The 27,523-nt window shown below is 52.8% G+C and overlaps 1 protein-coding gene and 1 pseudogene across 5 annotated transcripts; one reads left to right on the forward strand and one right to left on the reverse strand.

Moving 5' to 3' along the window:
* Nucleotides 1-1,218: 1,218 nt before the first annotated feature.
* Nucleotides 1,219-22,430, reverse strand: TLE2 (TLE family member 2, transcriptional corepressor). 5 transcript variants are annotated; one of them, XM_074337546.1, is made up of 21 exons: nt 22,314-22,430; nt 21,715-21,835; nt 21,544-21,641; nt 21,065-21,128; nt 20,570-20,614; nt 17,435-17,497; nt 16,055-16,129; nt 15,630-15,813; nt 15,246-15,265; nt 14,154-14,261; nt 12,417-12,461; nt 11,721-11,870; nt 10,027-10,165; nt 8,985-9,145; nt 7,810-7,886; nt 6,699-6,948; nt 6,106-6,353; nt 5,819-5,966; nt 3,549-3,699; nt 2,869-2,945; nt 1,219-1,523 (listed from the first exon to the last, which is right to left on the reverse strand). In XM_074337546.1, the coding sequence occupies exons 2-21, from the start codon at nt 21,736-21,738 to the stop codon at nt 1,416-1,418; spliced, it is 2,235 nt and encodes a 744-aa protein (XP_074193647.1). In that variant the 5' UTR covers nt 21,739-21,835; nt 22,314-22,430; the 3' UTR covers nt 1,219-1,415. The 5 variants fall into 5 exon arrangements, with proteins under 5 accessions (XP_074193647.1, XP_074193648.1, XP_074193650.1 ...); XM_074337547.1 differs by lacking the exon at nt 22,314-22,430 and having other exon boundaries at nt 15,630-15,810; nt 21,715-22,072; XM_074337549.1 differs by lacking the exon at nt 22,314-22,430 and having other exon boundaries at nt 9,021-9,145; nt 21,715-22,072.
* LOC109453928 (transmembrane and ubiquitin-like domain-containing protein 1) lies at nt 17,504-18,613 on the forward strand (annotated as a pseudogene).
* Nucleotides 22,431-27,523: the final 5,093 nt, after the last annotated feature.

Raw genomic sequence — 27,523 nt, forward strand, 5'->3', positions numbered from 1 at the left:
CAGTTGGGAGAGGGAATGGATGTGGAGCACGTCCGCCTTCTATCCTGAGCTAAATTCTCCGCATCTCATGGAGAGAGGTTTTCCAGCCACTTCCTGCACAATTCCAGGGATGGGGTTCTCGGTCCTTCCAAAAACACCGTTTGTTTAGGCCATGACAGATCCACCCTCAGTAGGACTCTGAGATTCCCATTTGCTCACCTTTCCTCCAGGGATAAGAAGCGACCCAAGTGGTATCAATGGGTTGCTTCCTTAACCCCAGAATTATTTCTCCATAAGGTGCTTTCAGAAACTTTACCTGGGTGTGGCTTGTTTCCAGCAGGTGTCCTGACTGCCATCTCCCTCCAGAAGGTCCCAGCAGCTTCTCTGCTTGGGGCCCTCCAGCCCTTCTAACCCATGGTCTTCATGGCAACCCATGGGAGCTTCCAGAAACCAGATGTGGTTATGTCACCCTACTGTCACTATCCCACTCTGGCTCCCAATTCCATGGGCTTTCTGTGTGCTTAATCTGGAGACCTTTCTCCCATTGTAGCTGAGGAGGAACCCCTGCTGCCCTCCTGCTCTTCATCAGGCCAAGCTCCTTAAGGACCTCTGAGACTTTGCACATGCTGATCCGTCTTCATGACCCTTCCCAGCAGCTGTTTCTCCTCCCTTAGCTCTCAGCCGCCACCTCCAATGGGACTGAGACTTTTGCCATGACAGTGACAGTGGGCCAGGCATCATATGTGCTCTACTATAATCCCCAATCCTTTGTACGGGGGCAGTATCTGAGGATGATTTTGTCCAAAGGGCTGGCACTAAAAGATGTGAAACTTTTGGGCCAGGGATTTAAAAGCCATGTGTGATTTGTCTCCCTGCTATGTTGGACCATCAAGCTACATATCGAGGTCGTGAAACCTCCACCATCCTGAATCCCTGAGTATCTACCTGGAGTCAACCCCTGTGTGCCTATTGGGCTTGCAGGAAAAATGTATCACGTTCAACCACCGAGACCTGGGGGCTATTTGTTACATAGCATAGCCACACTGCCCAATACAACACTCATTTCTCGTGGTAGATCCCACAGTATTTCATACAGAATGAATGACCTCATTTATCCAGATTAGGAAAAAGGAAAACCATTTACGCCCAGTCACACAGCGAGAAAGTGACCTTCCCTCAATAACAGTTGCCCATGAAAAGAAATGGTGCCCTGTTCCCCAGCCCAAGACAGAAAGGCAGTTGTGATAAATAATGTTTATTTCCCCAAAGTCCCCCTGCCCAGCTGGCCCCACATCTGGCAGAGGAAGATATGAGGGGGTCGACCAAAAAGCAGATGAGATTTGGTACCCACAGGTACACCTGGAGAGGAGGGTGTTGGGATCTCTGTCCTGAACACCCCTCCCCCCAGAGTAGGGCTGCAAGAAGGGGGGGTTCTCTCAGTAAACCACCTCATACACAGTGGCCTTCTTGTCCCCCGAGCCTGTCACGATGTACTTATTATTCCCAGAGATGTCACAGCTCAGCACAGAGGATGACTCCTTAGACTGTCAAAGGGAGAAGGAGAAAAAGGAGAGGTGAAGTGTGGCCCACGCTGGCACTGGCGGGTGCAAGCTTCTGACCACCTGTATGATGTTCAGAGGGAAGAGACAAGGTGACTGGGGCCAGTGCTGGCCCCCAAGGATGAGCATATGGTCAAGGTGGGGGTGAGACAGAAAAAGGCCCTTTGGAAAGGAGCCTTTCTGGACAGGTGTGATGCTTCTGAGAAGGGAGGGACCTCCCTTATCTTGACACCAAGAGAGATGGAACTGGAGAACTGCCCTTTCCTAGGAAGCTCAGAGAGGGTGTGCACCAGGCAAAAGGCCACACGGCACAGTACAGGGCTAAGCTTACACCAGGGCTCAGCAAACTTTCCTATAAAGGGCCCAACAGCAAATTTTCAGGTCTTGCCTAAAGTCCAAATAAGTATTTAGCCATTAAGTCCAGAGGCCAAATAAATCAACATCACATATTTTTTTTATAACCCTTCAAAAATGTAAAAACCCCTCCACGCCCACTTGGATGACTATAATAAAAAAGACATAACAAAATAAAAAAAATTAAAAAAAGACAATAACAAGTGCTGGTGGGAATGAAAACTTTGGAAAATAGTCTGGCAGTGCCTCAAAAGATTAAACAGTTATCAGCAATTCCACTCCTAGGCATATGCCCTGAAGAAATGATAATAGGTCCACACAAAAACTTGTATGTGAACATTCACAGCAGCATGATTCAAAATTGCCGAAAGAAACTCAAGTGTCGGTCAACAGATGATGGATAAAGTGTGCTCCATCCACACACTGTAGTATTACTCAGCTTTAAAAAGGACGGACACTCTGACACCGGCTACAACGTGGATGAACCTAGAGGACATGATGCTCAGTGAGATAAGCCCGACACAGAGGGACAAACACTGTTATTCCACTTATATGAGGTCCCCAGAGGAGTCAAATCCATAGAGAGAGGAAGCAGATGGTGGTGTCAGGGGCTGGGGAAGGGGAAGGGAGTGTTTAATGGGGACAGAGTTTCAGTTTGGGAAGATGGGAGGTTCTGGAGATGATGGTGGGGATGGTTGCACAACAGTGTGAATGTGCTTAATGCCACTGAGCTGTGTGCTTAGAAATGGTTAAGATGGCAAATGTTATGTGTATTTTACCACAATTAAAAGCAAAACAGGCTGTGCCCAGATGTGGCCCCCAGGCTGACGTTTGCCCACCCTGCTTTAATAGCAACTGACAGGTGAAAGGCTTGGAGGACCCCGGGGAAGGCTCCTGTTTCACCACCAGTGCAGCACCCTGCGGTCCCTGGGCACATGGCATCCTGCCAGGGTGGGGGCTCCAGACCACCAAGTACCTGGAAAATGCTGGCGCCATATGGCGTCCTCCAGGCATTGAGCAGGTTGTCCTTCCCGGTGCTCACAAACCAGCGCCCTGGGGAAGGAGAGCAGGAAGAGTTCGAGGAGGGGTCTGAAGAAATCCTGGGGCTATGAGCTGCAGGCCTTTCCCTTTTGGGCACCTCTACCCTCATTTGGAGGACAAGAGGCCCCTTAGGGAACTGAGGATCTTTCCTTTCATTTTCCAGATGGTGAAGTCAAGGCCCCAGGGACTCCATCGGGCCTTCAAGAAGGGGAGCCCCTAGGAGAGAGCTGGCCAGATAAAATACAGGGTGCCCAGTTACATTTCAGTCTTTAGTATAGATGTGTCCCAATTATTTCTTTCTTTGTTTTTTTTTTTTTTTTTTTGTATATGTATATCTCATGAAATACTTAGGACATACTTGTACTACAAAAATCATTTTTCAGTATATCCCATGCAATATTTGGGATATATTGTATGAACAAATTCGTTGTTTTTTAGTAGAAGTGTGTCCCATGCATTACTTGGGACATACTTACGCTAACACATTATTTATTGTTTATCTGATTCAAATTTAAAGAGGCAGAGTTTTTTTGCCTGTGTGTGGGGTTTTTGTTTTGTGTTTTGGCAGCCTGCTCCAGTGGCCTGTAGTCCCACCCCAGCCCGGGGCAGACACACCACAGGAGGCAAATTTCAGGGAGAGCACGCAGCTCTCATGAAGATGCAGCTGGTATTTCTCTGGCTTGCGGACGTGCAAGATCTCGACGTTACTGCTCTCCATGCCGACGGCCAGCCAGTCCTGGTTGGGGCAATGGCCCAGGGAAAATATCTGGGGGTGAAGAGGGAAAAGGTGGGGTCAAAAACCCCTTGTGACTGTGGGGGATGCCCAGAAGAGGAGTTGGGGGGAGGTAAGAGGTCCAGTCCTCTCCCACTGAGGCCCCCACGTGGGGAGGCAGCTGGCCCAAGGCCTGGAAGCAGCAGGCAACTGCATGTCAAATCATTAATATTAATCAGCATTACACGGAACCCCGGGGCTTCACATCCATTATCTGCTCGGAACACACAACAGCGAGGACAGTCGCTCCCCTTGAACAGATGGTGGAAGAGAAGCTGAGGCCACGTCTTGCTCAAGGTCATGAAGCAAGTCCGTGAAGGACCAGGACTTCTGACTCCCAGCTTGGAACTTTCCCTGTGTGCCGACACTTCTTTTTACTTTCATTTAAAAGACTTGATGGCCTCATCATTCTGTGCCCACCCCAAGCGAGGCACAGAGAGGACTAAAGCCCTGTTCCATCCTAAACCTCTCAAAGTCTTGCTGACAAATAACACGTGTGGAAAGAACCATAAATTTACAGCAGAGAAGACTGCAAGGTTTCACATGTTCTCTCCTGGCCATACAGAAGTGTTCCTGGACCAGGAACCCAGTGGGATGGGAGACACTCATCATGAAATCCTGATATGTATGCAACCCATCTAAGTTTCAGGAGCAGGGATGGACCACTATATCCGCCTGCAACCCCAATTTCCCTATCAAGGAAACCTTCAAGCTAAAGAAAAGGTAGAACAGAAAGAGTTTGGGAGCTAGCTCCCCACCAGGCTTCAAGGAAGGGGGCAAATCGGATAGGTTTTGAAAGATGAATAGGAGTTTACAAATTGGAGAAAGGAAGGGAAAGGCATGTCAGTCAGAGGGAATAATAGGTGGTCAGGTCTAGAGGTGTCACAGGTCATGGTATGTTTGAGACTAGAGCATGGAGGCCTTAAATAACAGGCCAAGGAGCTTGCACTCTGCCCCTAAAGCTGTGGGAGACAGAATCTGGACCAAGGGTGGGATGGGCTGGGTGGCTCAGGTAGTTGGAGCGCGGTGCTCCTAACACGGAGGTCAGCGGATCTATTCCCACATGGGCCAGTGAGCTGCGCCCTCTACAGCTAAGATGGTGAACAACAGCTCTCCGTGGAGCTGGGTTGCCATGAGCAGCAGGTGGTTGGCGTGAGCTGCCATGGGCAACCGTGTGCCGCCATGAGTGGCCAGTGGCCTGTGTGAATGGCTGGCAGCTGGCGCGAGTGGATGGCAGCCAGCGTGAGTGGCCAGAAACCATCGTGAACTGCCAAGGGCTGCTGTGTGCTGCCGTGCACTGCCATGAGTGGTTGGTGGTCAGTGTGAGTGGCCGGCAGCCAGCATGAGTGGCCAGCAGCGGGCGAGAGCTGCCGTGAGCTGCCGTGAACGACTAATCAATGACTGGTGACTGATGACCTCAGCCGGGGCGGGGGGCAGGGGGCGGGGGGGCCAGGAGCGCAAAGCTCATAATACCAGCACGGGCCAGGGAGCTGTGTCCTACACAACTAGACTGAGAAACAACGGCTTGAACCGGAGAGGGGAGAAGGGAGGTAAAAGGGGGGGAAAAAAGAATCTCGGCCCAGGGTATCTGAAAACCTGTCCTTGACTCTTTGTTTAGCCCTGAGAAGCCCCTGATTCTGTCCAGCCCCTTCATCACATCTTCCAGCCTGGATTCCCACAGGGCCCTCAACAGAGACCTCCTATCTCAACCTCTACCTGTCCTCTGAGGTCAGCAGCTCCCCATAGTGAGTCCTGGGGTAAGGGCTGGTCAGGAGCGCTCAGTAGGGTCAAAGGTTGAAGGCTGGGTAGAGAAATCAGCTACACAGGAGAGGCAAAGGAATAGGGACATGGCTTGGCAAGAGCATCAGGGAAGATGATCTGAGGGTCTTAGCAGCCCCACAGCTTATAATATGAATCAGCTCCGCTGTGGTTCCCTGTGTCTGTCTTTGGAGAATAAAGGGAAAGGCCTATGTCTGAAGGACAAGAAAGATGGACACAGATAGCAGGTATTTGGTCCCACCCAGCATCTGTAAGTGGGTGCCTCAGGGGGAGAGGAAGGGAGGCAGGATTCCTGGAGCTTCTATAATCCCTCCCACAGGACCCCATGGGACACCTGGGAGCTGAAGTCATGCTGCTGCAGCTGGCGGCCCTCCCGCAGGTCCCAGCAGCGCACGGTGTTGTCCAGGCCCCCTGTCCAGAGCCGAGTGCCATAGTCGGAAATGTCAATACAGCTGGCACCATCCGTGTGGCCCTGGAACTGCCTGGAGGGAGAAGGGCCCAGGCATCCATCCTGGAGTTGGTGCTGCTCCAGCATCCTCCAAGGCCACTCCTTCCACCCCCACAGCACAAAAGGGATAGAGGCAAGGGCTTGCCCAAGATCCCAGGGCACCCAACACCTACCTGACCATGGTCTGGTTCTGCAGGTCCCAGACCACGATGTTGCCATCGCTGCAGCAGGAAAAGCAGACCTTGGCGTCGGGGCTGACGGCCAGGGCGTAGCAAGCAGGGGCCGAGGAGGTCAGCTCAGCCTTGATGCGGGGGGTGGGCGCTGCCAGGTCCCAAATGGACAAGGTGCTGGCCTCACCGCCCACGATCAGACTCCGGCCATCCGGCAGTAGCTTGCAGGAACGAATGTAGTTGTCCCGGTTCTGGGAGAGGAGAGAAACAAAGATGTGGGGTTGGCCCCCAAGCCTTGCCTCTAGGAACCCAATCAAATAAGCACACCCCCACCCGTGGTTAGCCTGGAAGTCCTGCCCCATTGGACTGTGAGTTCCAACCCCCTTGGCCTATAAGCCCCATCTCTGGTTGGCCTATAAGACCCTCCCCCATTGGCATATAAGCCTGCCCTTGTTTGGCCTATAAGCCCCACCCTTGGTTGGCCTATACACTCCACACCATTGTCTGATAAGCCCCGCCTCTGCTGGATTATAAACCCTACCCAGTTGGCCTGCAAGACCCGCCTCCGTGCGTGTGCAGGCCCCGCCCCGCCTCACCAGGCAGTCAAGCTGGGCCACAGGTGACTTGGCGCCGGGCTGGCCCACGTCCCACACCTTCACGCAGCCCTTGCCGCCCGTGTACACGTGCTGTGTGGAGCCACTGATAGTGACAGCGCAGACCACCTCGCCATGCGCCAGCGTGTGCAGCTGCCGTGCGTGGCGCGGGATGCCCGCACCCACCAGCGCATCCGATGGGAAGGGCACCGGTTGCATCTGCCCATCGGCAGACACGTGGAAAGAGTAGGCCCTGGACAGAAGGTGGGCATGATGCATGGGGAGGGGTGCCCCGGAAAGCATGGGGGCGCCTCCACACCCTCACACTCAAGGGTGGCGAGGTGCCTCCGCCCTGTCTGGTGCCCCTGTGTGTTTAGGGAAGGGGACCACATGATCAAAGGGGATGTGAGACAGCGTGGTACAAAATAGGAGGGGTCGGCCCAGGTAGTGGCCTATTGCATGGTCAACAAGCACTTGGTAAATGCTTGTCCATCACGATGCCTTAAGAGTTCCAGACAAAAAAAAAAAAAAAAGAGTTCCAGACAATGCTGCCCAACAGTGGCCACCAGCCACAGGTGGCCAGTTAAATTTAAATACATTTAAATTTTCAATTTAAATTTTCAGTTCTTCAGTCACACTGACCACATTCCAAGTGCTCAAAAGCCACAAGTAGCTTATAGCAATCAGATTGGCCAACAGCGGTGTAGAATGTTCCCCTCATAGCAGATAGTTCTGTGGACACTTGGGGCCAGGACATTCTCTGTGGGGGGCCGTCTTGGACCCTGTGGGGTACTGAGCAGCATCCCTGGCCCCCACCCACTAGGCTGGAAGCATTTGGTTGTGATAACCAAATATATCACCAGATACCACCAAATGTTCTGGGGAGGGCAAAATCTATCCCTGTTGAGAACCACTGTTTTAACCTTTGCTGGTTACCTAACTCTCTCTCCAGAGAAGAGAAGGGAAAAGGGAGAAGGGATCTAGTAGACCTGCAGTAGGTGGGGGCTCCCATTATCTTATAGAAGAGACTTTCTGGAAAGGCAGCAGGGAACCTCAACCCCATCCCACCATGTAAGCTCCTTAGAGAAGGCAGGAAGCCCCAGCCGGTACTCACGGCTTTCCCCCAGAGACGGTGGGCAGGGAGGAAGAAATGGACGACCCGCGGAGATGTGGATGAGACTCAAATGTCATCTGCCAAAATGCCAAAGGGGGTGTCACAGGGCAGGTGACTCACACTTGCACCTGCCCTGTCCCATGCTCCCCGTCATATCCCTCTGTTTATCAAAGAGACTCCGATATGTTTATTAGCCCCTCCCCAAGAAAGCATGGTGGTCCTCTCCTCTCCCATACTACAGATGGGAGAACAGAGGCTTTCATATGAGGTAACCCCAACCCAAGGTCTCTGTCCAGAGAATCCTAAAGCCCCAGAATTGGAAGGATCCTGAACAATCTTCCATCCAATTCTCAGCAGGAGTCTGCAAACTACAGCTCCCTGCTTGTTTTTGTAAATAAAGTTTTATTGGCACATGACCACACTCATTCATTTATATGTTGTTTATGGTGGCTTTTGAGCTATAGAGGCAGAGTTGAGTAGTTGTGACAAAGACCAACTGGTCTGTAAAGCCAAAAATAGATACTATCTGGCCCCTTACAGAAAACATTTGCTGACCCATTTTCTGTGACATCTCTTCTAAGTGCCCACCCAGCCTCAAGCTTGGGTATCTCCAGTGACAGGCATTTAATTCTCTATGGAGTAATTATTCCATCTTGACCCACTTTGGGACAGCTCATTCTATCAGCCATCTATCCCATACTAGCCTCTGGAGCCCACGCAGACCCCGTGTGCTCCCTCTGCCCCAGCTCAGGGAGTCTCATGCCTCATTCCTTCAATTCCTCCTCATGGGACATCACTTCGAGTCCTCTCCCTCAGCTAGTCCTTCCTTTATAATCTGCCAGAAGTGTTGTAGGCCATTAAAAATCAGGGCTAAAACTGTACCGCTTCTGCCAGAAGGCTGAATGGGACCCTCACCTCCCATGGCTAGGGCACTTTATTCCTCTTAACTTAGCGTAATCACAGTTGCTTTTTCCACAGTAACAGGTGCAGATTTGTATTAAGCTTGTGGGGCTCCTGAGACCCACAGATCATCTTCCCACTTGCACTTGCCAAGCCAGGACTCCCCGCCCTTTCCTCATTCCTTTGTTTCTCCTTGTGTAACTGGTTTCTCCTCCTAGCCCCCAGCTCTTGGGCCCTGCTGACACCTCCTGGCATTTCCCACCCTGAGGACTCACCATGGGGGAGCGTCCATACACCATAGAGCCGCTGACCTGGGGGGACAGGTGAAGGCTGACATAGGAGCTGGGCACAGAGAGGTCCCCATTAAGAGCACTGTGGGATCCCAGGCTGAAGGACGTGGTGAAGGGACTAGACAGGGTCAGAGGGCTCCTCAAGGCTAAATGAGAAGAGACAACAATGGGTCCTCAGACATCTCAGACCAAGATCCTGCCTCCCACTGCCTTGGGGGCAGGGTTCCGGCGCCTTGGCCTATCGTTCAGGGCTCCCATGCTCTGGTTCAGCATTCACCATACCCTGTCATATCTCCAGACATTTACAAATGTTCCCTTTGGCTGACATGCTTTTCCCTTTCTTTCTTCAGTTTCTGAACTCCTACTCATCCCTCAAAACCTAGACACAATGTCTGGCAACATCTCATCCTTGAGCTTCCCCACTCTATCCCTAGTCTCCAATCTTGCGCATCTTGGATCCCACCCTCTACGCCAGTTGTGATCACACAGGGCTGGGAGTTTGGGGGTCTGTGTCTTCTCCTCCACCATTTGGGAGCTCCCGGAGGGGAAGTTCCAGGGCTGATTTTTTTCTGAGACCCCATAACCAGCACAGAGCCTAGTCATTAGACAGGAAAGAAGAGCACTGTGTCACCCCCGTATTACTAATGTCACCCCCGTATTACTAATGGGGAACCTGAGGCTCAGAGAGGTTGGGTCACTTGCCCAAGGTCACACAGCTGGCAAGTGTCCAAGGCTGGCCTCAAATCCAATCCTGTCAGACTCTAAAACTTGTCTTTCCAGCATACCAGACTAAAGCCCCCGAGAAGTCACTTCCCCCTCTCTGGGCCTCAGTTTCCCCACCCATCAAGCCAAGACAATGAGGAAACCAAGGCCCAGAATTAGGCAGCATCTGGCTCAGAGTCATGAAAACAAACAAGGCAATGCCAGGGATGGAATCCAAACCCCCTGCCTCCCCCACCCCATTACCATTTTCTAGAAACTCCCCCCAAGAAGAGACCTGCTCTGGAAGGCCCCAGTGGGTGCTCACCAATGCTGTCCGTGGAAGGCGTTGGTTTGGCAGCGAGCTGGCGGAGGTGACTGGCGGAGCTGGGCCCGGGGGTGGACACATCCTGGGGCGGGGAGGAGTCGCAGGACTTGGAGGCAGGAGTGTTGGTGGAAAGATCGTTCTGGGGAGAAAGGACAGGACTGAGCACCACCAGGCACCTGGCACCTTGCAGCCCAAGGACCTGGTCAGAAATGGATGGGAGAAGGGAGCAGGTAGACCTGAGGTGGGCCAGAGCCCATGGGAGGTGGCTGCACACAGAAGCAGTGCGCCTCTGCAATTTCAGACACGACACACCAGGGGAATGGAACCTACGGCTGATCCTCTGGGCACAGGAAACATGTGTCTACACATATGGGAAAGCTGGGTAGGAACCTGGGCGCATGCACACACATGCACGATGAAGGGAACCAACTCGCATGTCTATGGTGAGAACTGCACATTCATCTGCACATTCATGTAGTGTGGGTACCCGGTCAGGAATGCGGGTGGAGACAAGATGATGTGAGATGGGCCCACAGCAAGGGCACACCCTGCAGGGAGTGGGGGACACAGAAGGAGGTCACAGACAAAGTTGGAGGCCATCAGATCCCTTGGGGACAAGGAATAGGAAACTCTGGGATGACAGGGGAGACCACACCGCGTCCTCCCAGGTGGACTCCTTTTTCCAATGGGGAGACGGGTATGCCCTACTGCTGTCTGTCCCCACAGGGGGACACTGGAGGACAGGGGAAACTGGACTCCACATAGGCACGTGCTGTGTCATCTCAGCTTTCTGCCATCACTTCCTTTACCTTTCAAGAAACTTCGCATCCTTGCTTTGTGTCGGTTACATCTTACCTTTTCATCACACAGTGACACATATTGTGACAGCTATACTCACACATCCACGAGGGAGTGGACAGGGACACCGTGGAGACAGGAAGGCCTTCTCCATTAGAACAGAGCTGTCCCTCCCTCTCTCCGGTCTCCTCGGCTGGGAGGAGGGCACGTGAGAGGCAAAGTGAACCCCAAACTCAGTGGTTGCCATAGCAACTGGCTGGGAGGGAAGGCCTGGAAACTGCCAGGAATCTCCCAGGGTAGGTTTAGAGCAGAGGTCTGGGAAGATTTGGGGGAGAGGGAAAGACAAATGGAGCTGAATTTTGAATTCCCCAGGGCAGTGCTCTTAAGTGGTCCCTACACCTGGCATTAAACCTTGGGAGAGGCCGGGAGAAAGTTGTTCTGATATTAATCCTTGTTCCGTGGGGATAGCATCTCAGGTTGTGGCTGATATGTCTTCAATGCCTCCCAAAGGTCTTAACACTTGCAGGGCTGGAATCTGCCTAGGAAGTGGCCCATTCTACATTTTCACCATGTTTATTTCCAGGGGATTTATTGCAAGAGATAAGTATTTGGCTTCTCCCTAAGTTAGTGAGTTGCCTTTTAATGTGTATTTAGAAATTTTACTTACAAAGTTGCCTTTTAATATTTATTCAAGTACAACCACAGTGAATGGAATGAGGAAATATTACCTGAATTGGGTACAGGGGGGGTTTAAGAAGGCCAAATAATCAAGAAGGGAATGCTGGACCACAACAGCCTGGCTAATTTCTCATTGCTCCATGTCAAATGGGGTGCCATCTGTTTCCAGGCCCCCAGGATGAACAAAGTTGAGTTTCAAAGCCTCCCCTACTCCCTACCAGGACGAGTTCCTTGGCTCTGGGGAGCGGTGAGCCAAGACTGGAGGCCAAGGAGGCTGGACTATCCACGAGGTCCCGACGGGCAGGGATGCAGATGGGCGTTTTTCCACATGGGGTGGTAGCTGGGCTGGGAGGCTCTGAGGGTTGGTCCTGGGTTCGAGGAGATAATGTTGAATAGGGGTGAAGTAGGTAAGAGGAAGGAGAACCCCTCTTTATATCCCCCTGAACCCCACCCTAACCTGTGACCCACCTTGGGAGGATTATGAAACCTCCCTGTGCCTCAGTTTACTCATCTGTGAAATGGGTTTAATGAGGGGACCTATTCCATAAGCACACACACAGCAATGATTTACTTATAAGGGCTTGGTTTTATTTTCCCCTACTGGACAGATGGGGAAAAGTGAGGCCAGGGAAAAGGGAGTCACTCCCCCAAAGTCAAACAGTGAGCCAGGGCTTGAAGCCACTTCTGCTGCCCATCTCCAGTGTGTCCTGGGCCTATGGAGAGGATGTCAGCCTGAAGTGACTGGTATCCCCTACTTCCCCTGGCCCCAGCCATCCCAGAGAGCAGACCAGGATTCCCACTCCCTCTGGGCTCCTCACACTCCAGAAAACCTACTACTTGCTCAGTGTGCAGACCTAGTTCCCTGCCTCCAAGTCTGGGAGGTCAGAGGTCGAGGGGGCTGGAATCCAACTTACCTCATCCACCACCAGGTTGTAGTCACTCTTGTCCTCATCGCTTTCCTGGGGGACGTGGGGGAAAGAGCTCATCCTGACCAGGCCCCTGCCTCCACACCCCCTTACATCTCCTCGCGAGAGGGGGTCTCAGGTTAGATCGGGATTCTGGGGCTACAGCAGCCCATTCACGTGGTTCAGAAGGGAGGCCACATTTGCTCAGTCAAGGGAGGGCTCAGGGCTGAGTGTCCAAGACTTGCTAGGTACCTCCTTCTCACCCATCCGTCTGCCCACTCCCCCACACCCATGGCCCCAGAACAGCCTTATCCCTTCCTTGGGAGCCTGGCCTGCAGCTTTGCCTCCTCCAGGTAGCCCTCCAAGCTGTCCCCAGAGAGATTTTTCTAAGACCTATCCCCATGTCTGTTCTATATCCTTCTATAGCTCCCCATTGCCCAAGGGAGAAACACACATTGGGCTGCTCAACTGTTTGGCTGGAAACCAAAGGAAGACCAAAGTTTGCCTATAGCCTGGAGGCCACATCCGCCTGATGGCTGGGTTTTCTTTGACCTCCTTATCTCCAGTTTTCTTCTTTAAGACAAAATTACCGTATTTTGCCATGTATAATGCACTCCCGAATGTAATGCGCACCCACATTTTTGGCCCAAACTTTCAGGGGGAAGAAATCTTTCGTTTTAAATTTTTAATTCAAATTTTTATTTATTTACATTTAGGTACTTGATTTTTTGTATTATAAAGGAATTTTAGCATTTATTTTTTACCATATTATGATACAAGAAATTTTATGTAACAAATAATGACAAAACATAAGAACAGATACAAGGTATAAGAAATTTTATGTACCGGTAACAAATTTATGATATTTATGCATCATAGAATGCCAAGAACTCTTCATGGTTGCAACTTTGTCATAAGTTCAACAAAATCGATTATGTATTCCCGGGTATTATTTTTCCATACGGATATCATTGTTGATTTCTAGAGTTACACTTTTAACGCATAAGCATAAATAAAAGAACTAAAAACATTTATATAGATACGGAATTAATACTACCCATATATTATACGCACCCTTATTTTTCCCTCACAAATTAGGGCAAAAAAGTGTACACTATACATGGCAAAATACGGTAGTTGCTGACATAAAACAAGCTATTTTGTTTATTTATTATTTTTTTTAAAGATTAAAGGCTTCTCTGAGAAACAGCAAGACTGGCCAACACTGGGGGCCCACTATTCAACTGGAACCTGGTTGAAGCTGCCCCCTAACTGGGACAAGTGCTCCCCCAGCTGGCCACAATCCCAACCCCCACTTTCAGCCTGGCCCCTGGGGCACTAGAGTTAGAAACAGGAGCAGCAATCACTCTGACAATGAGGTCCCAGCCCTTCAGGAGGGGGTCAGGGACAACTTCCTGTGTGTGTGTGTGGGGGGGTTATGCATGGATGAAAAAACTGGTTTCTGAAAGGCAGGCGGAGAAAGGGGTTATAGGGGAGGGAACAGCTGGAACAAAAGCCAGGAGGTGGGAAAATAGTCCAGAGGCTACAGGGACTTAAGCAACTAAAGAGTTAAGCCTGGTGCCACAGGATGTCTTCTGATTGGCCAGAGCTCCATGAGCAACGGGGAGCTATGGAAGGCTCTGGAGTGAGAGAGAGAGTCATGGACAGAGCTGGATTCTGGAAGTCTCTGAGGGGCAGGTCAAGACCATGTTTGCCCACCCCAGTCCTCCTCTTGCTCCCACTCACATAAGGTCCAGACAGATCCTTTTCCTCAGCTTGCTGCTTCCCACTGCCACCCAGGCCACCTGGTCGCTCGTCTTCCACCACACTCTCAGGGGGTGAGGGGGATGCACTCTGCAGAAAGCCAGGGGCCAGAAGGAAAGAAGGGTCAGCGTCCTGGGCCCCCAGACTGCATCTTGGCCCAACCAAGACTGAGCATCCCCACTGATATTATTAGGACTTGTGCCTCAAGCCTCTGGGAAATGGGACCTTCCAAATGTCTCCAGACATCGTCCAGGGTCCCCTAGGGGGCACTAGTGCAAGTTGAGATGAGCTCTAAGGGCAAAGTGCATTTGAATCTTAGAGACCTAGTGCAATAGAAAGAATGTAAAATATTTCTCATCGTTTTTTATGTTGATTAGAAGTTGAAACATTTTGGATACATTGTGTTAAATAAAACATTACTGAAATTAATTCTGCCTGTTTAACTTTTTTAACGTAGCTACTAGGAAATTTACAATTGCATAGGAGATTGTGGCAATGTTGATGCAAGGCAAAACAGGTGATACAGCTGCATAGAACTATACACACACAATGAATGCAGGTAAAACTGAAGTCTAAGTGAGTTCCCTTGTACTTATGTCAGTTTCCTGGATTAGATACTTTTAGTTTTACAAGATTTTATCATTGAGGGAAGTTGTGTGAGGAGTACATGGGATCTCTCTGTACATTTCTTTGCAATCTCCTGTGCATCTATAATTATGTCCAAATTAATTTTTTTTTAAATTACATACAGTGCTCATATAATATTTCTATTGGGCAGCGCTCTTGTAGATAATAACGAGTGGATGATAGACAAATTAATGAATGGAAGAATGCATGGAACACTGCCATGAGCATGCATTCATTTATTTAATTGCAAAAACAGCTGAAGATTGAAAATTTTAAATAAATAAAACATTAGCCTATGGGCATCTCCCAAGGGACACAGTTTGAAAGTTGGATGTGGGCCTCCTTCTGTGGCTCCTATTAGCTCAGAACAAGCAAAGTTAGCCACATGGGAACACAAAGCAAATGTTTTATATAAGAGGGCAAGTCCCCAGATGCCACTCAACTTACCCTGCTCGGGGCTCTCTCCACTGGCAGGTTGGGAGAGAGAGAGAGAGAAAATGAATGAGGGTTTCATCTCCCACTGTGCCACATGTGGCACAGTCCACCACAGTTTATAAAGCCCTCTTCCCAGCTCAGAATCTCCCTTCTTCTTCCAACACCCTCACAAAGAGTGGATTATCCCTTCCGCATACCATTTAGATAAATGCCCAGACAGGTTTAGTAACTTGCCCAAAGCCACACAGCTAACTGGGAGTAAAAGGTTCCTGCAGCCTCCCCTCATTCATTCCCTCACACTTAGGTGAGTTTGGTGCTTCGGGCAGGGCAGCCTGCCAGTCCTTCCCTGCCATACACCACACCCCCAGCCAATGCCACCCTGCACTGCCCACTTACCTCTGGATGCCTCAGCTTCCACGCCTGCCCGGTCCTCCTTGGCAGCAGCAGCCAGCTGAGCCTGGGCGGCCAGTGCTCCAGACAGGGCCAGCAGCCCCGTGGCACTGCCACCCACCAGCCCAGCCGGACGAGGGGTGAGGGGCACAGGGGGGGCATGGTGGGACAGTGGCTGGAGCTGCTGCTGCTAGAAAGGAGGAGGGGTGAGCCAGGGGCGGGCAGGGGGCAGGTGCCCAGCAGTACCCCTGGCCCAAGAGGCCACGGAGAGTGGAGACAGGGTCTGGGCCTAGGGGACGCCCCTGGGGTCTCCAGAGTGGCCAAATCCCAGGCCAGCTGTCCACCCAGCACCCCCAGCTTTAGTACCTACTGGGTGCAGGGACCTGGGGGTGGGGTCCCCCAATGGCAGGGCAGGTGCCAGGATGACTCACCCCAATAAGGCTGTTCAGCTCCCCCACGGTCACCTGCTTGGCACGCTCCACCGCCTGTAGCACCTGTTGTTGATGCTGGAAGGTGGGGTTATGGAAAAGGGGTGCTCAGGAGAGAGCTCCGTGTCTGCTCAGAGCCCCCATCTGCCCAGGCAATGCCCTCTGGGGCCCCTTCTCCTCTCCCACCCTCATCCTTGCCCTGGAACTTGCTATTTCTCATTTCCTTCTCTCCCTCTCTCACTTTCCTTTTTAAATTGTGAAACAGAGAAAAAGAAACTTAGCATATAAATGCAGTTAACCGAGTAATTATAAATTGGGGTTCATGAATCAGGCTCTCCACCTCGGCACTGCTGATATCGGGCCAGGCCAGGTCACACCTGTGGGGGTGTCCTGGGCACTGTGGGGGTTAAGTAGTATCCCCGGGCCCCACCCACTTGATGCCAGGAGCATCCTCAGTTGTGACAACCACAGATGTCCCCAGACACGGCCCAGTGTCCCTTGTGGGCAGGATCACCCAATAAAGAACCATATAATCAGCACCCATGTACCGACCACCCAGGTCAGAAAATATAAACTGGCCGCCCCCTGAAGCCCCCTCACACCCCGCCCATCCTAGGGCCCTCCTCTCCTCCCTTCCTCACCGTCACACAAGAAGTCTTTTGTTTTTCTGTATATTGTTACCACCTACGTTGCCTTCCCAAAACTGCCTGAATTTGTCCATTTGGAACCATTTTATGGCTTGATCCCTATGTTCTTTTGTGTCTGGCTTCCTCCCCTCAACATTGTTTTCACCTCACACATGGTGCGGCTGATGGCTATGCTGTGTTTGGCATTCAGTGCTGTAGAACTTTCCACAGTGATAAAATATTCTCTATCTGCACTGTTGGATACAGAAGCCACTGGCCATGTGTGGCTACTGAGTACTTGAAATGTGGCCCATCTACTTCTTGTCTCTATGAATCTGACTCCTCTAGGGACCTCCTATAAACGAATATCCTTCTGTGTATTTGTCCTGTGTCTGGCTTATTTCACTGAGCATGATGTAAGGGCTAACTTTTATTGGGTACTTACTAAGTCCCGAGCATCGTCCTCACCACCTTGTATGTATCAGCTCTTCTAAACTTCACAACAGAGACACAGAGAGGGCAAGCAACTTGCCCAAGGCCACACAGCCAGGATTCGGACCAAGACAGCCTGGCTGTAGGGCTTGAGCCCCACTCCTAACCCTCAGCCACCACCTCCCTGAAGCCCTGAAGCCCCTGCCCCAGCCAGTGCCCAGGTGCCCAGGCCACCCATCACAATCACTGCTTGCGGCATCCAGCCCTACCCATCCCCCTTCAATCTTCTTGCAGCTCCCCTCCTGCCCCCACCAGGCCTACTCACCTCTTGGGTCAGGAACGGGATAATCTGAGCACAAATGCCACTAAGGCGCTTCACAATCTCAGCCTGGCAGGAAACAATGGGGAGGGGTTTTGGAGGGGGAGCCTCCGCTGGGAGCCCCAGGTGTGAGCCCTGGCTGGGCCCATGACCTTCTGGGCTGCAGCCAGGTAGAGATCCCAGTACACCACACTCGGGAAGGGTGCTGTGATATGATAAATATATTTGGGATTTTTGAATGATCCGGTAGAGGGAGCATTTTTGGTTATTTATAAGCCCCTTTCACCCACACCTGAGTTTATTAGAGGGTTGGAACTTTTAGCCCCATCCACTGAACTCCAGGGACTGGAAATTGAGTAAGCCACCAATGCCAATGTCTTAATCCTGCCAATGTAAGGAAGCCACCATAAAAACAATCTCTAGGTGGTGGAGAAGGGTGGGCGCCTCCCGCCTGCCCAGAAGTACCTGAGGGTCTGCTATGGAGATGGCAGAGGCCATGCTCAGTAGTGCAGAGGCAGGGCGGGTGCCATGGCCCTGATTAAAGGGGTGAGTGATATAGTGACGGTCTTTGAATGCTTGCATGCATTCTGGTGCTGGCTCTTGCCTGGGTTTCACACACCTCGGAGGCACTGACCCACTGCCCCAGCCATCAGGGACCCTGATACCAGCACAACCCAGCAAAACCATGGCAGTCACTGACAATGTCAGAGGGAGGCCCCAGGAGCCGAGACCCCCAGCCTGAGACACAGAAGTCAGGCTGTACAGCCAGAGCCTGGCACAGGGCTCTCAGCAACACTGCCACCCCGGGACACCCCCCAGGATCCCCTAGTACTACAACTTAAATTCCTCAACAATTCAGAGCAGGTGACCTGAGCCTGGCCCCTCAACACCACTGGCTCCCTGAAAAGGACCCAGCTTCCAGACTGGGAGCAGCAAATACAACTCATCTACCAAAGGTGACTGCTGGGAGACGACACCCAGACCCTAGGCAGCCTTCACCTCCTTCCCAGCTGTGTTCTCCACAGCCACATGTCCACCCCAGTTGGTCTCCCACACACCCCTTGCCCACCAGGGTCCAAGCCAGGCATCTCTGGGCTGGAAATAGGCAGACTGCTATGGCTGCTGCTCTGGGTCTGGCCGGCATCACCCTGCTCCCTAGTCTCCTGGCTTTTGCCATGTACCTAGTGCCTACACAGGCCCCTCCAGACCTTGCTCCCCATGACATGGTGGGAGCTGCCTTCAGCTCTGGCCCACCTCTTGAGTCTGCCTCATCCCACTACCCTGGAGCCCAGCCCTGCACTGCAGGGCACACCAGGGGCAGACCAAGGCCTCTCCCTGTGACCTCAGAGGCTCTGAGCCACCTCCCAGGGCTGCTAGCCCTCAGCCCCCACTAACAGTGGGCAACTCGGGGTGAGGCAGCTGTTATCACTTCCTTGGTCCTGGCCCCGGGCTGGGATTAGTGTTCTGCCTGAGGACCCAGCCACCTCCAGTCCCTAAAAGCTCCTTGGGCTGATTTGGGGACCCAAGGACTGTGGAGGGCTGGGAGGGAGGGAGGGGTTCTCTGGAACATGTGCAGATTAAATAACTGTGACGTTTAAAAAAAATTCTCTGAAATACAGGGTCTGGAGAGCTTCTGGGTAGGTGAACACACAGAAGGGCTGGGAGAGAGGAGCTTGGAGAGGGCATGGAAGCTCTGCACCCCTTCCCCATACCTGGCCCTCTGTTCCGTCTAGCCGTTTCTGAGTTATATTACCTTTACCTTTATAATGTTACTATTACCTTTATAATGAACAGGTAATAGTAAGCAAGAGCTTTCCTGAGTTCTGTGAGCCATTCTAGCAAATTATTGAGCCCAAGAAGGAGTGATGAGAACACCTGATTTTATAGCCAGTTGGTCAGAACTGCAGGAAGCCCAGACTTGCAATGTCCCCATCCGAAGTGGGGACAGTCCTGTGGGGCTGAGCCCTGAACCTGTGGGGTCTGTACTAACTTGAGGCAGAAAGTGTCAGAATGGAGCTGAATTGCAGGACATCCAGCGGGTGTTAAGAGTTGGAGAATTGGTTGGTGTGGGGAAAACCCACACTTAGTGTTGGAAGTATATAGCAAGTAGAAACAGAGTGGCTTACTTGTAGGTTTCATCCCGGATAGGGTCTGGACCGGGGGTACCCCATGGAGGCTGAACATAAGAAGCCTTTTGGGTGGGAAAAGGGGTGTGTGTGCAGTGAAACCTATGCTTTTGCCTCTGCCTGGGTTACAGGCACGCTGTGTGCAGTGTGTTGGGGGACAGTTCCCACCAGGAGGGCAGAACCAGGCTCCCAAGGACCAGGCCGTACCCCATGCCTGCCACCCCATGCGGGGTTCTATTTCATATACCCATGAGTCCATGTCATGCTCCAGAAAGACACATCCCTCCTAGCCCCCCCAGAGCCAGCAGAGCCCACACATACACGGAAAAACATGCCAGGGAGCATGCCTCCTGCACACTACATTCCCAGCCCACCCACCGGAAGACCCAACACTAGGCTCCACACATTGAATAATATTCGGATGGACAGAACCTAAGATTCTCTTAATCTCAGAATCGCCATCCTATTAGAAGCCATCAGAGAACCTGGAAGTCAGTCTCAGGATCTCAGGATTAATCTTGGACAATTGGAGTCAATTTCAGAACCTTCAAATCTAATTCAGTACCTTGAGATCACACTCAGAAGCATAGGAGAATCTCAGAACCTCAAAGCACTAGAGTCAATCTCAGACCTTTCAAAACAGTTGACAGAAGCTTGGGGCCATCTCAGACCCTCAGGCTCAAAGGGACTTCTAAGACTGTTCATCTGGCCCCTTTCCAGGACAGAAGTCACCTCCACAGCCTCCCTGACTTGGCTGCCAGCCTCTGCTATGAGCCGCCCTTGACGGGGATGCTTGACCCTGCCCACCACTCCCCTCTGCTGGATAAAGTCTCTAGAAATTCAGAATCATTTTCCTATCCAGAGGCTGAAATCTGCCCCCGCTGGTCCCAAAGATTTCAGGTTTAGACCCCTGTTGTCTGAATCTGCCTTGCCCCAGACTGCCCTAGTGTTGAGTCCCTCTGACAGCTTCCAGACCCCCACCCTACCTATTGAATACGTTTACCCCAACAGTTACCTGCTTATGCATTTCAACGTTGAGCCCATAGGACATCTCATAGTACTGCAAAGGAAAAGCCGGTTGGGAATGTCCATGGTGCCGATGGATGTCCAGCCCTGTGCTGGGTGACTCTGGGTCTTCAGGAGCCCTCAGGCTGGGGTGGTCACCGCAGGGCACAGATCATCCCAACCCCATGGGGACCCCCTAGGGAAAAGCAGAGCCCCCTTCCACTCTCTCCAAGGAGGTGGGGCAGGTGGTGGTGCTGAGACCCTGGCCCAGAGATGAGGAGAGGAGACATCCTTGTCTCATTGTTCTTAAGAGCTGGGAGGGTCCTGGGAGAAACAGCCTGGAATTCCAACCAGCAGACTTTACAGATACGGAAAATGAAGCCCCCAGAGGGGCAGGGACTTACCCAGAGTGGCCCAGTGAGTTGGGATTCACAACCCAAGTGTTTTCACTCCTGGCCAAGCCCTGTGCCCCACTCCCCCCACCCTGACATGCTAACCTCCTCACCATGACATAATGTCGCTGCATTTCGGTCTTCTCACTGGCCAACTTCTCACATTCCAGCTTGAGGCTGGGAAGGAGAAAGGGCATGGGTACCACACTCTCCATGACCCCCAGAGGGAGACTCAGGGAAACCGGGACACCCCACGGATACCCGATTTGGGCCAGTTTCCAAAATGATGGGTTTGACACTCCTCCTCTCCACTTCTTTACACCCCCATCCCCCACACCCGCTCCCGGTCCGGGTCCCAAACCCGCCTTCCCAGACTCAAAATGTCCAAGCACCCACTGTGCCCATTTACCTCACTCTGCGCTTCCACTGGAAGCTCTCCCCTCACCTCTGGGGGCCCGCCCTACTCCCAGCACCCTAGAGGCCCCGCCCCCGCCTGGCCCGGTCCCACGCGCCCCGCCCCTCTCCCTGAGCTCCCAGGTGAGCTCGCAGGTGAGCTTCCCGGTGCCCCAGGAGGGAGCCCCGCCCCCCTCACCTGTGATACTGAGCCTGAAGGAACTGGAATTCCTCTTTGATGCGGTCGCAGATCTCCAAGATCGAGAACTTGAAGGGCTGACCGGACTGAAGTGGGGTCTGGGGGGGACGTCTGAGGTTTGAGTTCCCGGGCGCTGGGTCCCCCACCCCCGCAGCCCAGGCCCCCACTCACCGGGTGCCTTCCCTGAGGGTACATCCTGCCGATCTGGGAAGTCCCCCTCGCGCCGGAGTGTGACAATGTGGGGGGGTCGAGGCGAGGGGGTGGGAGAGAGAAAGAGGCTGGGGGCGGGTGTCTGCCGGGAGAAAGAAGACGGGGGGCGGGCGGCGTGGGGCAGAAGACCCTGGAGTCCCCGCGTCCCTCAATCGCGCGCGCAGGGTCGCGGGGACGGAGAGGAACAACGAGGACCCCTCCCCCGGGCAGGGGCGCTGGGCGGTGGGCGCAGAAGGTCGGCGAGCCGAGGCCGGGTGTTGGAAGCGCGGGCGGCGGGCCCCGCGCGGAGCCGCCTCCCTCCGGCGGGGCTCGGCCGGGAGCCGCGGGCAGAGCTGCCTTAAGGTGGCGCCGCCGCCCCCCAGGCCCGCCCACCCGGCCCGCCCGCCACCCACCCGGCTCCCCCCCCCCAACCTGGAGCCGTAGCTCCGGGAGCCCACCCGTCCCTTCGACCAGTGCCCAATGGGGAAACTGAGGCTCGAGTCCAGTCCCACAAACATCGTCCTCGCTCACTCCCTCCCTCCCCAGGGGGCCCCAGAGAAAAAAAGCAAGGAAACAAATACCTGGCGGCCCACGGTGGGGAGGAGAGCAGTTTGTCGTCAGAAATGGCCTTTCTGAGGACGTGGGCTAAGACTTAAGGATAAGGAGGAAGCAGCCTTATCAAGGTCTGGCAGTGAAGCCTTCCCCCAGGAGAAATGGAATAGCACGGGGCAGAGGCCCAGAGGAGGGCAAGAGGTGGGGGACGGAGCCAGGCTCTCCCCCACACTGGACCTCAGGATTCTCTGAAAATGGCAGAGGCAGGGGTTGTTTTTCACGAGATGGTACATGAACAGCCTTCAGCCTTGCCTGGCACACAGTATGGGGGTTGGTGTTCCAATTGCCACAACCAGCAGACTGTAGTCTCTGTTTCTCTGAAAATAAGACCTAGCTGGACAATCAGCTCTAATGTGTCTTTTGGAGCAAAAATTAATATAAGACCCGGTCTCATGGCTAGGTCTTATTTAGAATGGGAACGGAATCTCTGCCTTCAGACTGAAGTCTCTCTGAGGGCAGGGGCTCCAACCCCCACCATGGACCTCAGACATCCAGCTACTGTCCCTCACATTCACCTGGGAGATGGAATGTTCTTATTCCCATCTTGCGTGTGAGAAACCTCAGGGTCATTCATTAAGGCAACCAACAAACACGTACTGGGTGCCTACTCTGGACCAGACCCTGCTCTAGGCACTGGGGCTCTCAACAGGGAACAAAACAGATAAATACTCTTGCCATGTGTTAATGTCTACACCCATGTCAGTAGGTGCGTGAGTGAAAGTGTACAAAAGTTCTTAAACTTAAAAGCATCACTTTCCAGTCAACAAATTTATTGAGCATCTTCTATATGCCACACATCCTTCCAGGCATACAAGGGTGGATGAAGGATAGTGGATTCCTGCCTTCTCTCAGTTTGGGAGACAAGATCACAGCTTGGTAATGATGGAATTATTTGTGTGCACAAGAGAAGCATTTAGGGAACAGTGGAAAAGGTTGACAAGAGGGAACCTACTTATCTGGGGTGTCTGGGAAAGGCCTCTTTGAGGAGGCTAATGTTGGACATGAGACTTGAAAGATAAAGACAGGAAACCATGGGAGGGGAGGTAAAGAGAGATCCTGGGAGTGTTATCTGTGTGTGTGATGAAGGGAGAATTCAATGATTTCCTATTGCCTTCAAAATAAAATCCAGACTCTTCCCTCTTCCCACAAAGCCCTGCACAAACCCCCTCCCCACTTTCCCCACCTTGATCCTAACTCCCTTCACTTTCATCCTCATTCATTCTGCTCCAGCCATTCTCTGTTTCTCCAACTCACCAGGCACAGTCCTGCCTCAAAGCCTTTGCACTGACTGTTCCCTCCACCTGGAACACTGGTCCCCTTGCTTCTCATCATTCAGGTCTCAGCTCAAATGTCACCTCCTCATAAAGGCCCCTCCTGGCCACCCATTAAAGCAGCGCTCACCCACTCTACCTTGTTATTTTTAAACATGCATCTTATTCTCTCTTTCTAGGTCCTAACAGAGTTTTTGTTTTTGACATGATTATGTTTCTTCGTGGGTTGTTCTAGTCATTATTTGTTTCCCCCTAGTACTAGGCTGTGTAGGGACAGAGCCTGTCTTGGTCCCTGTAGAGCTGGCCCACAGTAAGTGCTCAATAAAAGAACAGGCGTTGGGATGAGAAGAAACAGCTGATGCAGCTAAAGGCGGTAATCACTGGCCCCACTCCTGCTGGGACATTTTCAGAAGCAGGGATTTCCAGGATTCCACAATGCTAGGAGATTGTGATTCTGGTTCTGGGGGGAGAGGGTCTGTGAAGTCCTCAAAAACTTTTTCCAGGCAGCCTTTCTTCCCCCTGTCCCCATGCCCTCCTGAACACTCATGAGGATGGCTGCACGCTCTGGCTCCACCCCTGGCCCCTACCCTGAGACACAGCCCTGTGGCTGCAGCCACCAAATGGGTGTCTCCCCTGGACACACCCTGGCCGTTAGACAAAGCATCTTCCCCAGACCTGTTAGGCCCCACAGCCCACCCTGACCCCCCAAGATAGAGCATCAGCCTAGTCTCTTCTTTCCCCCTCACCTGCCATGCAACTCTGCTCCCCTTCCCAACAGCTCCCTGCCTGTACCAGCCCTTCATCCTCTCCCATCTGGATCTTAAGCCACCTCACTGCTCTGAGCAGCCTTCACTCTCATCACCTTCTAGTCTGGCCCTCCCTCACTCAAAGCCCTCCCATGGCTCCCTATTGCCCTTGGGACAAATTCCCAGATCTTCAGGTTAGCATGGATGCCCTTCACCTCCTGGCCTGACCCAGCTTCACCTCGCTCTACCAGTTCAAACACTCCCTCTGCTCCAGCCACACCAGCTGGATTACTTAATCTGTGTTCTTTCTCACCTCTGGGCCTTTGCTTATCTCTTCCTGGAATTCCCTCAGCTCTTTTTCTGCCTGGTCAAAATCCCTTCCTTCAGAGCCCAGCCCAAATGGCACCTCCTCCAGGCATCTCCTCCAAAAGGCATCTTCCCCTCCACACACACATTGAATATAGACTGTCTAAAGTTGGTAGATAAGTAGATATTTATTCAATAACCACCTTCTCATGCTGGAAGATGCTGGGGCCTTAGAAAGGACCCAGCCTCAGGCTTTGCTGGGAGGGTTCCCAGGGTAGCTGGATGGGGAGAGATAGAACTGAGGACACACTCCAGGGCACACGTAGTCAATGCCAGAAAAGGGGGACAGATCCAGGGCGGAAGCACCCCTAGCTGGATGGAACAGGGTCTCTGCCTGGCGAGTCAACAGGAGGCTTCCTGGAGGAGGGGACCTTTACCTACAAGTCTTTAGATTTCTCAGCCAGGCACACTCCACTGAGGAGGGTAAATACAGATTTGTGGATTGCCTGAGAAGCCGCAAGACCACACACACACACACACATACACACACACCATCTCTTGGTATGTGTGATCTGCCAAAAAGGAAGAGATGGTTTGCTCTAAGCAGTAGCAACCTCAGCTTGGGAGCAGCTCTGAGAATTTGGGAAGGCTCAGCTAAGAGTAGTCTGTGAGCTAGGAGGACCCCTAGACAGCCTGTTACTCCATAACTCGCTGAAGTCCCACATTCACCCAGAGCAGGAGGCAGGGAAAGGCCTGGCAAGCCTTCTCAATTCCTCAGCTAACTCGTTTCCCATGGTGCTGGTGGTGGGAGGCTAGCTTCAAGCTCCATCTCTCTGGGCCTCAGTTTCCCCGTCTGCAAAATCCAGGAAACTGCAAAATGGAGGAAGGGGCTTAGCTTCCGATCTCTCCCCTCCCACTATACAGAAAGGCTCAGCCCCGGTTCCTGGCTGGGTTTTTATGATGTGGATGTGGTTTATTTATTTATTTATTTAAAAGGAAAAAGCTGAGAAGCAGCGCTGGGAACCGGGATTGCTCAGACCACCTTAAATCAGCCCCGCAGTCCCAGCTACTGTGGAAATTCCTTTCTCTGTGGTGGTTGGCTAGACGCGCCAGCCAATCCGCCCACGGCGCTCCCACATGGGTCCGTGACGTCACAATGGGCGCTGGCCAATGGGAGTCAGGGAACTGGCAGCCAATAACGGGAGGCACTAAGATCGTCTAGGCCAATCGGAAGGCGGCGAGGCGCTCCCAGCGGGATATGCGGAGTGTAGCTTCTTGCTCCCTAAGAGAAGCTGAGACCCTCCTGGATGCCCCTGCCTGGCTAGGTTAGAGTGAGGGATCCAGCTCGATTACTATCCAAAAACATAGGAGCGAGCCACCCCGGGAGCCTGGTGGGTCTCCCCTTAAAAACAAGAGCCCCTCGCCCAACAGAGTACCTTGCAAAACCCCGCCCAGGGAGCGGGGCCGACCGGGCGCCTTTCGCCCTATTTCATCGGTAGCTAAACTGAGGTAGAGATGTGAAGTCACGCTAGACCCCCTCTGGGAAAAGCTGAGACTCTCACCGGAGCCTGAAGACTTCTAACACAGATGTTTTTGTCCCCAAGTCAGGTGAGGGAACAATAGGCCACTGTGTGGGCAGAAGGGGGGGGGGCTGTGCTGGGCCCGTGCCTCAGTTTCCTCGAGCGCGAACGGAAGAGGAGATGAGAGCAGGGCTTCTCGGAAAGACTACGATCCCCAGAAGCTCCTGCGCGGCGCCCGCCCAAACTGTCAATCAAAGTAACGTGGGTTCCTCTCCGACCCGCGCTCCCCCGCCCTCCGCCTAGCTTCTGCCAGCTCCGGCTCCCTCCCCGCCGGCTTCGGGCCCGGTGCGGTATAATTACAGCCCATTGATCCGACCTGGGCCGGGAAAGCGGCTCCCTCGGGGAGGCCAAGCCTTTGGCTTCCGACATCGCCAACCTCTGCCTACCGCCCCCCCAGCAGAGCTGCTGGGCCACCAGCCAGGCCTGTCCCCTCCCGCAGGCTAGGGCTCGCGGGTGACCTCAGAGGCTCGGTTCTCTGCCACGGTTGGCGGTGATCCCCTCGGAAAAATCACACACACGTTTCCTTCCACCCAGGAATACTGGGAGCCCTCCCGCTATGTTCTAGCGCCCCCCACTGCCTCATGTGCCCTTGAGACTCTGGAGGTCCTCTCTGTGTCTCAGTTTACTCACCTGTATAATGAGATGGTTGGACAAGACTTACTCATGCAACCAGAGTTTTTTGCTGTCCCACGTGTGAGCAGCCAGGAATAGCTTATGCTGGGGACTCAAGGAGGATCCCTAAGTTTGGGTAAATGGGGGGAGACCAAGCAGAACACTCTCAGCTCAGCCTGCTAGGGTTAGGGCTGGGGAAGAGGGAGAAAATACGGCTGGGAGTGGGGGTGGGGGCCAAGCCAGGAGTGAGGTCCCTGCTTGGAAAGTTGGGAAGGCTTCCTAGATGTGGAGTGGAGGGGGGTTAAACGAGTTCTGCAGAATGCATAGGAGTTACCTCATTAAAGTAGTGCATTTCTGTTACCCTAACTCAAAAGTAGACAGAGAAAAGATGGGGCAACCTTAAATCCTCCCTTGGGATTAAGGAGCCATGAACGCTGACTCTTGGCCTTGCTGGATGGACCTCTGAACATTACCTGGCTGTGAAATGTGGGGAGGTGGACCGCCCATGAGCTGTAGGCCCCTCTGCCTACGTTCATTGAGGTCTGTAAAGTTGACGTAGACATGGGCTCAGTGTCAGGAGGCATTCCAACCTCTGTCTGGGTAAGAACTGGGCAGCTCAGGGGAGAAAAGAAAGGGTGACAAGGAGCCCGGTGTGGACCTGGGC

Source organism: Rhinolophus sinicus, linkage group LG07 (genome assembly GCF_036562045.2).
Source record: "Rhinolophus sinicus isolate RSC01 linkage group LG07, ASM3656204v1, whole genome shotgun sequence".
NCBI lineage: Eukaryota > Metazoa > Chordata > Mammalia > Chiroptera > Rhinolophidae > Rhinolophus > Rhinolophus sinicus.

Bases quoted from the DNA above. Each gene is read 5' to 3' on its own strand.
- TLE2 (XM_074337546.1), bottom strand. From the start codon at position 21,738: ATGTACCCTCAGGGAAGGCACCCG. The intron at 21,129-21,543 runs GTGAGGGGGGCG...TCTCCTTCCCAG, and splicing joins CTTCAGGCTCAGTATCACAG to CCTCAAGCTGGAATGTGAGA. The intron at 11,871-12,416 runs GTAAGTTGGATT...CCTCGAACCCAG, and splicing joins ACAACCTGGTGGTGGATGAG to GACCAACCCTCAGAGCCTCC.